This window comes from Macaca fascicularis, chromosome 17 (assembly GCF_037993035.2).
Source record: "Macaca fascicularis isolate 582-1 chromosome 17, T2T-MFA8v1.1".
NCBI classification, from domain to species: Eukaryota; Metazoa; Chordata; class Mammalia; order Primates; family Cercopithecidae; genus Macaca; species Macaca fascicularis.
Genome location: NC_088391.1, coordinates 16525173 through 16537641, shown reverse-complemented (window position 1 = coordinate 16537641; position 12469 = coordinate 16525173). Strand labels below are relative to the sequence as shown.

The 12469-nt window shown below is 39.2% G+C and overlaps 1 protein-coding gene across 8 annotated transcripts in view; it reads left to right on the top strand.

Moving 5' to 3' along the window:
* The window catches only part of ALG5 (ALG5 dolichyl-phosphate beta-glucosyltransferase), a 51153-nt gene that overhangs the window by 8848 nt on the left and 29836 nt on the right, over window positions 1-12469 (top strand). For all 8 annotated transcript variants that reach the window (XR_012426846.1, XR_012426844.1, XR_012426847.1 and 5 more), the window contains 2 exons: window positions 1208-1300; window positions 5356-5469. Coding sequence is in view for 4 of the 8 variants with exons in the window: in XM_045377185.1 (XP_045233120.1) it covers window positions 1208-1300; window positions 5356-5469 (207 nt within the window). In the remaining 4 variants the exon portion in view is untranslated. The remainder of the gene's footprint in view (window positions 1-1207; window positions 1301-5355; window positions 5470-12469) is intronic.

Sequence of the window (12469 nt, the reverse complement as noted above, 5' to 3'; positions counted from 1 at the left end):
TTTCAGGCTTTCAATTTGAGCAACTTAGTAGGTGGTGATGCCATTTGCTGCAGCAAGGAATATAGACTGAGCAGGAGTGGGAGAAGGAGATGAATGAAATTCTGGAGTTTTTATTTATTCAGTATATAACTACGTGATGCAGGACAGAGAGTCTGGGCTCTAAACAGACATGCGAGATTCATAAATATAAGGTGTAATTAAGCCCATGCAGTGACTCCCAGTGAGCTTTTATGTTGACAAGAGAAGATGGCCAGGGGTTTCCCATTAGCTATGTGTACAACGTAGAGTCGGTCCTTGTGAGCATTATCAGCGTTTAAGGAGCAAGCCAAGCAAAAGGAGTTAGTGGTGAAAACTTAGGAACAGTTAGAGGAGGGCAAAGGCCGGATGAGAGCAACTTTACAGCTGCCCGTAGAGTTGGTTGTCAAAGGACAGGGTACCTGATGGACTAAGGTTACAAGGAAAGGGGATGTGGAAGAGCAAAGGGCATGAGCCATACTACAGTGGACTGAAAAATAAATGGGTGATGAAATGCAGGTGGCAAATATAGATCACTATCTCATGACTTTGATTATAAAGCAGAATAATGGCAGTAGTTTGAGAAAATAGTGAAGTCAAAGGAAAATTTTTAGGATGCTGGCAGCTTGAGCAACTCTGAGGCTGTGGAGCCAGCAGAGAGCAAGGGATTAAAGATTTAGAAGAGAAGTTACAGCATGGATATCTGCTGAGAGAGAGGAATTTGAGTGAAAAGATTCTGGGGAAATGGTCAGGATATAAACAGCCTCTCTGGGGAGTAAGATCGATTGCAGACCAGAACAAATACAAAAGTCATTAACCAGTGTTGAGGGCCCAATCACAGGTTTGTACTAGTCAGATAGCACATGGCTTTTGTGGGGGGTTTTTTTGGGGTTTTTTTTGGTTTTTTTTTTTAGCAGCTCAGTAGCTTAGGTAGAGGGGTCAAGAAAAGAAGGTCATTGTCCACTCTGGCAGTTCCTCTGCAGGAAATTGAACTATGATTTCAACCTAGTAAGTCAATGCCACCAAGAATTCTACAGCTCCTCCAGGTCATCAAAATGTAGAGTGGATATAATCTAGTCACAAGAAGGGGTAAACTCCAATAGCAGTGTTTGAGCCAAAGCAAGAAACATGGCTTATATAATTCTCTTAGAATCCAAATTAATTTTATTCTGACTTTTATGTAATTTCACAGGTAGCTTTTAAATATTGCCAGAAATATGGAAGTGACAAAGTACGTGTGATAACTCTGGTGAAGAATCGTGGGAAAGGTGGAGCGATTAGAATGGTAATACATATTTTCAACATTTTTATCTAAAATATAAAGGTATCTTGAATAATGTCTTTTGCAGACTTGTATGTTTGCTCGCTGCTTGAATACCGGCATTTCAAGTTAGTGATAACATATTTTTAATAATAACTTCATGTTTTTAGTCAAATTTTATATTATGTCATATCTATAATATACTGGGTGATTTAAAAATATATTTCTGTTTATCTTAAAGTTTAAAATGTTACCATCTACTGCTGTATCTTTGATAGAGTTACCAGATAGTAAGCTTATGTGGTTTCTTGCTGTTTAAAAATGCTTTTTTGGGCCGGGCGCGGTGGCTCAAGCCTGTAATCCCAGCACTTTGGGAGGCCGAGACAGGCGGATCACGAGGTCAGGAGATGGAGACCATCCTGGCGAACACGGTGAAACCCCGTCTCTACTAAAAAATACAAAAAACTAGACGGGTGCGGTGGCAGGCGCCTGTTGTCCCAGCTACTCGGGAGGCTGAGGCAGGAGAATGGCATGAACCCGGGAGGCGGAGCTTGCAGTGAGCTGAGATCCAGCCACTGCACTCCAGCCTGGGCGACAGAGCGAGACTCCGTCTCAAAAAAAAAAAAAAAAAAATGCTTTTTTGTATTAAGTTTTACCTTTACGAAGGTATGCTGTTATGCATGGTAGCATAAACTAAGATGAATTTGACTTGGGTCTATCCTGATGAAATGTGCAGTCTAATAGAAAAAGTAAGCATTTGCATAAGTAAAAAAGAAGATTACAATTATGAGAGACATGCAAATAAAGTGCTAAGAAATTTCAAAAAAGAGGTTACTGTCAGCTGAGGCATATCAGGTACGAATCAAGCTGAAAGTTTAAAAATCAAGATATGTGAAAGAAAACCTAAATAATTGACATTGAGGTTCATTTATTTATTTTTCCCTCATAAAAAGAAGTCTAGAAGTGGGCAGTCCAGGGCTTGTTCAACTCCACAGTCATCAGAAGTCCAGGCTTCTGCCGTTTCACTCCTTCCTCATGCACACAGGGTGACGCCTGGAGCACAAGCCATTGTGTCCACATTCAAACAGGAAGGAGAAGGGAAATGGTCAGGATACAAATCATCACATGTTGCCCTCCTCACAGTGTCTTATGAGTTAGGGTCTATTAGTTTGATGATTATATGGATGAGGAAAGTGAGGAAAGAAGGTAAAGTAAATTACCCAATGTTTTCAGATGATAAGAGGTAGAGTCGAGATTTGGATGCAGTTAGTTTCACTCTGAAACCCATGCTTTTAACCTCTCTGATAATTATAGAGAAAAGACTTGAGAAAACAGCACACCATGTAGCAAAGCCAGAAAAGACAGAAGTAGGAACTCTTTGGATATGTACTAGAAACTGATTCACTTTGGTTGGGTCATAGGATATATGAAACAGAAAGAAAGTAGGATTGATGCAATGTCGTGGTGGGCTTTAAATCTATTCATTTGTTTCTTTATTCAGCCAACGTTGTACTTTCATTAGAGACACAGAGATGAAAGACACCTATTCTGTCCTTAAAGATATCACAGTTTAGTAGGGAGACAGACCATTGCCATACAGTGTGGTAAATGCTATAATAGAAGTATATGCAAAATGTTGGCGCCACCATCTGTTGGGGGGAGCAGCACAGATGTCCCTGAGGAGGCAGATTCCGAGCAGGATCTTCAAGGAGGATTAGGACTTAACCACATACAAGTTGGGAGGGCAGGGAGCCTAGACAGGGAACATGAACAAAGGCACGGCAGTGTGAAAGAACATGCCACAATAAAGGACCCACTCATGGTACCCATGTCTTGACTGTGGAGGTAAGGCTGCAGGGGTGGGTGGGTTCAGGTCACAAACTGTAGGCAACAGGCTTTTACCTTTTTTACCATTGACAGAGTCTCACTTTAATCAGCCAGCAGCAAGTGTAGCAATATTAGGCAAGGTATGATTAATATTTATTTGGATTATGATAGTGACAGAAGAGAAGAAAATGAGGGGATAAATGTGAGAGCTATTAAAAGGACATAGAATTGAGTCTGGGGTCAGAGAGAAGAATGACGTATTAAGCCATTCTTACTTTGCTATAAAGAAATACCTGAGACTGCATAACGTATAAAGAAAAGAGATGTGATTGACTCATGGTTCTGCATGCTGTACACGAAGTGTGGTGCCAGCATTTGCCTCTAGTGAGGGCCTCAGGAAGCTTCCACTCATGATAGAAGGCGAAGGGGGAGCAGGTGCATTATATGGCGAGAACAGGAGCAAGTTAGCGGGCAGGGTGGTGCTGCACACTTTTAGACAACCAGATCTCATGAGAACTTGCTCACTGTTGCGAGGACAGCACCAAGCTATTCATGAGGGATCCACCCCCATGACCCTAACACCTCCCACTGGGCCCAACCTCCAACATTGGGGATCACATTTCAATATGAAATTTGGAAGGGACACAGATCCAAACTATGTCAAATAAGTGCCAGTGGCCTTGGGTAACAGGGAGGATGATGATGCCATTAATAGAAGGAATGAAACACTGGAGGAGGAGCTGGTATAAGAGGCAGTTTGTTGAGTTTGAGCCATGTTAAGTTTGAGGCAACATGCAGTGGTATCCAGAACAGCCTAGGAGAGAGGGTGTGAGTGAGTCATCCGCATATGTCAGATGATAGTTGAACCTGAAGCCATTAAACTGTCAAAGAGGAGGTTACAGAGAAAAGGAGAACCGGGAAATCTTAAGGCAGTGAGACACATGAGAAATAATGGGCATCACATATGACTGAGGAAACACAAATGGGAGTTGCTGTGGTAGACTGCCTTTTCAAGGAGCTGCAGCGAAGTGAAGGCCATAGACGGTAGAACAGGAAAGTAAGCTTAAACAAGTTTGATCATGTATCATTGAAATTAGTCACTTACTGGTTTTTTGCCCCATTTCAAACTAATAGCTCCAGGTTTTTTTTTACCACCTCAGCCTCCCAAGTAGCTGGGACTACAGGCATGTGCCACCATATGAGGCTAATTTTTAAAACTTTTTTGTAGAGATGGAGTCTCACTGTATTGCCCAGACTAGTCTCAAACTCCTGAGCTCAAGCAATCCTTCCACCTCAGCTTCCCAAAGTGCTAGGATTATAGGGGTGAGCCATCTCACCTAGCCTTTTGCATTTGTTCTAACGGGTGTGATTAAAACGACATCACAGATACTAGTTAGTGAGCTTATTGTACCATAGAATAAATGATCTGGTTTCTCTCTACATTTATATATGTCTTATCTATAGTCACACTATGTTGTGTTACCAAAGCAATTTTACTATATCAAACTGTAAATATATTTGCACTTAAGACATAAGGAATTCACTCAAATACACCAGAGAAATTAAAAGTTGATGTGCAGTTTATTTCTGTATGAAATATGCACTCATGGAGCCATAATTTGCACAAAAGACCAGCCAAATCAGAATTGAATGGCATAATTTTGCTGTTTCAAATACCGCAAATGGCATAAAATAACATTTGGATTTATGCATAATTCTTAAATTTTATTGACACTCTATTTTTCTACTAAATTAATTTAGTAAACTTTAGATCCCATAATAAAGGATACTAAAGACCTATATTCCTATGATACATTTCATAGCATATCTATATTAGAATATTTAATCTGTCTATAAACATGTTCTTTATATGTGGTTCTAAGTAGCCCCTAATTCATTTTAAGCATCATGACACGATAAACATATAATATGTATGATAGGTACTGTCCCTTTTTATTCTTAGTGATGCAGAATATCTCTAATTTGTCCAAACCTATTTTATTATCTTGGTATTTTCCAAGATATTTGTAGTATGACTTCACAAAGTTTTTAAAATAATGAAGATAGGCAATAGGAACATTTGAGAAGATCTTAATATACAGGTAATTTGTTTTCAGTGAACTCTGGCCTCCTTCCGCCATCTCATACCTTATCTTTCACTCTTAGGTATTTTAAGTAGAACAGACTGAAATGTCATTGAATTTAACCTTCATTTTAACCAACTTTCTTTCACTTGAAATTTTAAAATACAGGGTATATTCAGTTCTCGAGGAGAAAAGATCCTTATGGCAGATGCTGATGGAGCCACAAAGTTTCCAGATGTTGAGAAATTAGAAAAGGGACTAAATGACCTACAGCCTTGGCCTGTGAGTATAAGAATGTAGTTTAAATAACATTCAGTCAAGAATGCAGGGGAGCTAAAGTAAAAGGAGAATTTACCTATCAGTTTAAAAACTGAGTGGTTTTGGTATGAAATCCTTACACAAATGGTACAACCCCATAGAGGAACTTATCATTTTGTTACAAATGTTGTCTGATTTTATGAGATTCACTTGACAATTACTTATTTAATATTGTGGCTATTTCTCTCTCTTGGTTTCTGATTGCTTCTACCCAAGTTTTAATATTTATTGTGCATATTCAATTAAGGCTTTTATTTAAAAGTATAGCCTGAGTTCCAGGTAAAGATGTGAAATGAAGCTGGATCACAGAATCCAGTTTTTGATGAAACAAACAAAATCACAAGCAATAATCACTCAGAAAGGATTATTTGAAACTTCATGCCATAACTTCAAAAAGTGGAGGTTGAGGAAAGAAATAAAATCCTGGTGCCATTTCTACCTTTTAAAAGCCATTTAGAGAAATAAGATGAATTTATCAAATCCTGAGCGTTTGCCAAATACTTCCCAATCTGGAAAAAATGAATAAGAGAATGAAAAAGCACCCTTGGACAACATCAAACAATATACCTACCATCACACAATATGTCAGAATTTCAGCAGACGCAAGAAAACTTGCTGAGGTCTGCTGTTTTTCAGGACTGTAAGCTAAGTTGGGGACACAGATCCATGTGACTAGATCCTTTCCTGGATGGAGTGTAGCTTGTGCAAGACACGTGACAAAATCTCACAAGACCAGGGAACCCAAGTAACCCAACAAAGCCACATAGAGCCCCAGGGGAAGGTCCCTCCTCCTTGCCTTCCCACCACCTACCCTCAAGTCCAGATACAATACTCAGGCCTTGAAATTCTAGTTTAGAGGGGGAAGAGGTAAAAGTATATCAAGGAGAATGTTCATTTACGGTAGGAGAGTTGCCCATGTTAATCATGACAAAATGAAAGAAATGGCAATCACACCAACATGTAATTACACAAAAAATTAAAGTTGCATACAAAAGATTAAGACAGTGTAATCCAAGGAAAAGGACAAAGTTACATGCAAGTATTTTGGCTAAAGAAATAAAACAATGAAAATAAGAATTTAGCAACACAGGTCTTCAAAGGTAAGATGACAGAACAACAAAATGGTATTAAAAGAAAAATTACAGCCCAAGTTTACATGCCTGTAATTCCAGCACTTTGGGAGGCCAGGGCAGGAAGATCGCTTGAGGCCAGGAGTTTGAGCCCAGCCTGGGCAACATAACGAGACCCCATCTCTATAAAAATAAGAGAAAAATTAACAGGGTATGGTGGTGCATGCCTGTAGTCCCAGCTACTCAGGAGGCTGAGGCAGGAGGATCATTTGAGCCCAGCAGTTTGAGGTAATAGTGAGCTGTGATTGCCCCACTGTACTCCAGCCTCGGTAACAAAGCAAGATCCTGTCTCAAAATAAATAAATAAATAAATAAAAATAAAAATTACAGAACTAAGAAAACAAATTGAGACCAAAATAAGATGAATATGTAAAACTGTCTATGAATGAAATAGACCTAGTTTAGAATTGAATATTATTACATATTTATTAAGATCCTATTTAGTATAGCAAAACCAAACCAAACACCACAAAAAAGTAAACATACAAGTGCCCCCAAAAATATTTAATAATAATTACAGAAAAACTCACTGCATATCTTTCTAGAAATATTTATTTAATTCCACACTTTGTGAAGTATTACATATCTCCCCCACCATCATCCATTCCCATCCCTCGTATTTCTAGCTGTTTTTTGTTTTTTTTAGGTGTTTTTTGTTTAAGATTCTAAGTGAATGAACTCTTAAAATTTCTTAAGAGAATTAGCTGTAAAGATATTCATACCATTGCTGTTCAGAAGAGTAGCACTAGCCGCATGTGGCTATTTAAATTTAAATTAAATGAAAATCTAGTTCCTCAGTTTCATTGGCCACATTTAAATTACTTGTGGCTAGAAGCCACCTTTTTTTTTTTTTTCTTAAAGGAGATAAGGTCTTACTGCGTTGCCCATGCTGGACTCAAACTCCATCCTCCTACCTCAGCTTCCTGAGTAGCTGGGACTATAGAAGTGAGCCACCATGCCCAGCTTGTATAGCGCTTCCATCATCACAGAAAGTTCTCTGGCTTATAACGTGATGTGAATTTATTATTGGATATGTTGTAGTTCACTCTTACTAAAAAAGTATTTCATGTCCCACATCTTAGTAAATTATGATAGGCTAAAAGGAAAATCTAATTCATAAAGTTACTTGGTGTGATTTCCTTGTTCTCCCCAGACGACCCCAAGAGAAACTTGATAAATATTTCCCTTTCATTATCTTTCTAGAGGAAGCCATGAGTGGGAGGGAGAGCATAGGGCATCAGATTTTTAGCATCTGATTTTATCGTTCAGCAGTAGGGCAAAGAATTTAAATGATTTTGCTGATGTTAGGGAGTGAACCAAACAATAAAACAGAAAAAAAATTTGAACTTTATTCTTATAAATCTAGTTCCTTTATACTAGTCTGAAAAGAAAAGGAGTTCTGATGCCATATTTTTCCTTATAATCCCATTTACTACATTGTTACTAGAAACGTTAAGTTTTAAAGAATTAAAGCATGTGATTATCATTAAGCTATTAATTCATAGCCTTGGTTTTATAGCACCTTAAAGTATCCCTAATTTAAAAATGTCCCAACTCAATTGAATTAATTTGAATTAAATTTAGTAAGTTTTATTAATATGCATCATATAATACTCTTTGGAGGAGGTGGAAAGGAGGCAAATAAATGATAGGTGGTTAAAGTTACAAGATTCATAGTTTTTGGATCCACCCAGTGAAAAATATCATGGTTCTGACAAAGCTTATAAACAGCCAGTCATTGCTCTCATTACATTACATTCTGAAGTTGACATGCATAGAGAAATTAGAAGAAATCTTCTTACTTATGTAATTCAGGTGTTGGAGAACTTTTTCTGTAGGACCATATAGTAAATATTTTCAGCTTTAAAGCCTGTCAGTCTCTGTGGCAGCTGCTCAACTCTCTGTTGTAGCATGAAAGTAAACATAGATAAAATACATCCTTTATTTACACAAATAAGCAGCAGATCAGATTTGGGCTACAGGCTGTAGTTTGCTGACCCTTAAATCTAATTCAATCATTTATCCAATATTGGAAAGTTTTTACAACTACCTAGTAATCTTTCAGGCTCTGCTGCATAACTCTAGGGATGCCTAAGCAGCTCATTCTGTCTCAGCTCCACTGTGAAGTTCCTCTAGACACCAAATGCAAATACGTCTCCTTAATCACCCCCTTCCATTGTTTCTGTCTTCTGTAGCTACACAAAATTATCTACTGCACTTCTTTGTGACAGCCCTTCAGAGAGTCAAAGCTGTTTTCCATGTGTATTCTCTTTAGGCTGTCAGTTCTTACAGTTTTTTTGTTGTTTGTTTGTTTGAGACAGTCTCACTCTGTCACTCAGGCTGGAGTGCAGTGACTCAATCTCGGCCCACTGCAAGCTCCGCCTCCCAGGTTCACGCCATTCCCCTGCCTCAGCCTCCCAAGTAGCTGGGACTACAGGTGCCCGCTACCATGCCTGGCTAATATTTTTTGTATTTTTAGTAGGGACAGGGTTTCACCGTGTTAGCCAGGATGGTCTCGATCTCCTGACGTCGTGATCTGCCCGCCACGGCCTCCCAAAGTGCTGGGACTACAGGCGTGAGCCACCGCGCCCAGCCCAGTTGTTACAATTTTTAAACATAGCATATTTTTTTCTTACAATTTTCCACTGAAGATGCGTCTGTTTGTGTGGATTTGGTTTCCACATTACATTGTTACTTCGTACAGGTATATAATTTTCCACTGAAGATGTGTCTGTTTATGTGGATTTGGTTTCCACATTACATTGTTACTTCGTACAGGTATTGCCAACAACTCTTTTTCCTACTCATTGCCTTTGAACTTTCTCTCTCTATCTCTGTACTGGTGTGGATTTCTTTCTGTATTCTTTTGCTTTGTTTTCAGGAATGGAATTGTGGCTAGTTATCTCCTAATAACTTCAACTTGTTAAATTTCCGTGTCTAAAGGTGTAGGTTCTTATTCTATCTTTAGGGCAATAGCTGTTGTCTCCATTCATTTAAGCCACAAATTTGATAAGCATGCCTTGCATGTATTTCCCTAAGCCCTAATAAAACTAGTGACTGAAATAGTTCAGAAAATAATGAAACAGGAACATGGGTTTCGGAGTCAAGTCCTATAATTACATGACTGTCTCACTAGATGGCAGTCATTAGCTTAAGTGTCTTTTACAATATTGTTTTGACCAGTTTAAGTCATTTCTTTAGTACGTTTTACAGTGGTTTCTAATGTTTTCTTTCTTAGCTGATTTTTTTTAAATGACTACAAAAAGAAATATGTTACTCCTTGCTTGTATTTCCTCTTAGAGTAACCAGGTCACATGTTCTGGTCTGATGATTCTTATACAAGGTCATCTTACGAAAGTTGCCTACAATTTCTTTTCTGAAAATAAGTGCTCTTGTAAGGTTTTAAACTACATGTACATAATTTAAGTAGAGCTTTGTATAATACATACAAACAAAATAGGGCATTTACATTTTCATACTAAAAATTTTATTTTATTTTATTTTTGAGACAGGGTCTTCCTCTGTCACCCAGGTTGCAGTGCAATGGCACAATCTTGACTCACTGCAACCTCTGCCTCTTGGGCTTAAGCAATTCTCGTGCCTCAGCCTCCCGAGTAGCTGGGATTACAGGCATGCACCACCACGCCAGGCTATTTTTTGTGTTTTTTGGTAGAGATGGAGTTTCATTGTGTTGGCCAGGCTGGTCTCAAACTCCTGGACTCAAGTGATCTGCCCGCCTTGGCCTCCCAAACTGTGGGGATTAGGGGCATGAGCCACCGTACTCAGCCAAAAATTTTATTTGTATTTTACTTGTATTTTCTTTTCCCACATCTTTATTTTTTAATATCCAAAGCTGTCCTCTCAGATTTTCAGTTTCCTAACCGGTAGTCTACCTCTTTTTTAAAATATGCTTGGTTTTTAGTAATTTTTCTAAGCAAACCATATGCTGGCCAGGCATAGTGGCTCACATCTGTAATCTCAGCACTTTGACAGGCCAAGGTGGGAGGATCACTTGAGGCCAGGAGTATGAGACCAGCCTGGCCAACATAGCGAAATCCCATCTCTACTGAAAATTAGCCAGGCGTGGTAGTGCACACCTGTAATCACAGCTACTCAGGAAGCTGAGGCATGACAATCGCTGGAACCTGGGAGGCAGAGGTTGCAGGGAGTTGGGGTTGCGCCACTGCACTCCACCTTGGGCAACAGAGAGAGACTGTGTCTCAAAATATCATAAAAATAAAAATAAATTTTCAAAAAATAATCCCAAAGTATATGATCACTTGTTCAGTTGCTTAACTTTTCTAAATAGAATCAAAAATCCCTAACAGACAAAATAAATGCTAAAAAGTGTGTATTTCATGATCATAGAGTAATTTCTCAGCCTGTGACTTAGGTTTTAAATTATTTTATTTATTTATTCTTATTATTTTTTGAGACGAGGTCTCACTCTGTCACCCAGGCTGAAGTGCAATGGTATAGTCTTGGCTCACTGCGACCTCTGCTTCCAGGGTTCAAGCAAATCTCGTGCCTCAGCCTCCCGAGTAGCTGAGACTGCATGTGCAAACCACCATGCCTGGTTAATTGTTTGGTATTTTTAGCAGATGGAGTTTCACCATGCTGCCCAGGCTGGTCTTGAACTCCTGACCTCAAGCAGTTGGCCCTCCTTGGCCCCCCAAAGTGCTGGGATTACAGGCTGAGTCACCATGCAAGGCCCTTAAATTCTGATTTAGACATAGCTCTAACAAGCTTAGTTTTTAGTTTTTTTAGCCCACAGATGACTAGAATTAATGGATATGAAAAAGATACGGGTAAAAATTACATTAAGAAGAACCAGCGGAAGCAGATCTTAACCACACACACAACTCAATCTGCCGTGCTGGGCTGCTTACTAATGACCCTGAATGCTCTTTTTCTCTAATGTAGTAATCCTTGGCCAGTTGAACTTTTGCATACCAATGATTCATATGTGCATGCATAGTTTGGTTCCTTAAAAGAACATGACAGTTAGTCCTTCTCCCCTTTTGTGTGGACCATGTGAGCAAGTCTAAGAAGCTGGTATGTTTGTTTCACCTCTCAATATATGGGTAGAAAACCAGGCTTCCAAAAGAGAACTCAACCTCCAAAATCATGTGTTTTAGAGACCAAGCAGTTACACAGACATTTTGCTGAGCTCTTTGTGAAATCAAACAAATAAAAGGACAGCAAAAATAAAAGGGCAGTCTTGAAAATGTAAAAAGCGGTAGACTGTATAGAAAACTTTGGTGAGAACCTGTCTTAGCAGATCTCAAAGTGTGTTTCCCAAATCATTGAAGGTGGCTCAGGACTGAGGCTGCCTATCAAACCGGGGATTTAATGCCAACAAACCCAGTTAAGAGGTGGATATCTCCTGGAACAGGAAACGGTAAACTTTTCCTGTGAAGGGCTAGAAAATAAATATTTCAGGCTTTGTAACTCACATGTGGTCTCTAAAGCAATCCTCTTCTTCCTCCTCCTTCTCTCCCCAGCCCTTTCATAGCTCAAACGCCATTCAAAAACAGGCTGAGTGTAACCCCATAGGCCACAGATTACTGACCCCTTGTGCTAACCACAAAATAGTTTTAGAAATTTAGTATCCCCATGATTGTCATGAGAAAATGCTTTAAATTTAAAAGAGTGCCAGGCACGGTGGCTCACGTCTGTAATCCCAGCACTTTGGGAGGCCAAGGTATGTGCATCATTTGAGGTCAGAAGTTCGAGACCAGCCTGGCCAACATGGCAAAACCCCATCTTTACTAAAAAGAAATACAAAAACTAGCTGGGAGTGGTGGAGCGCGTCTGTAATCCCAGCTACTAAG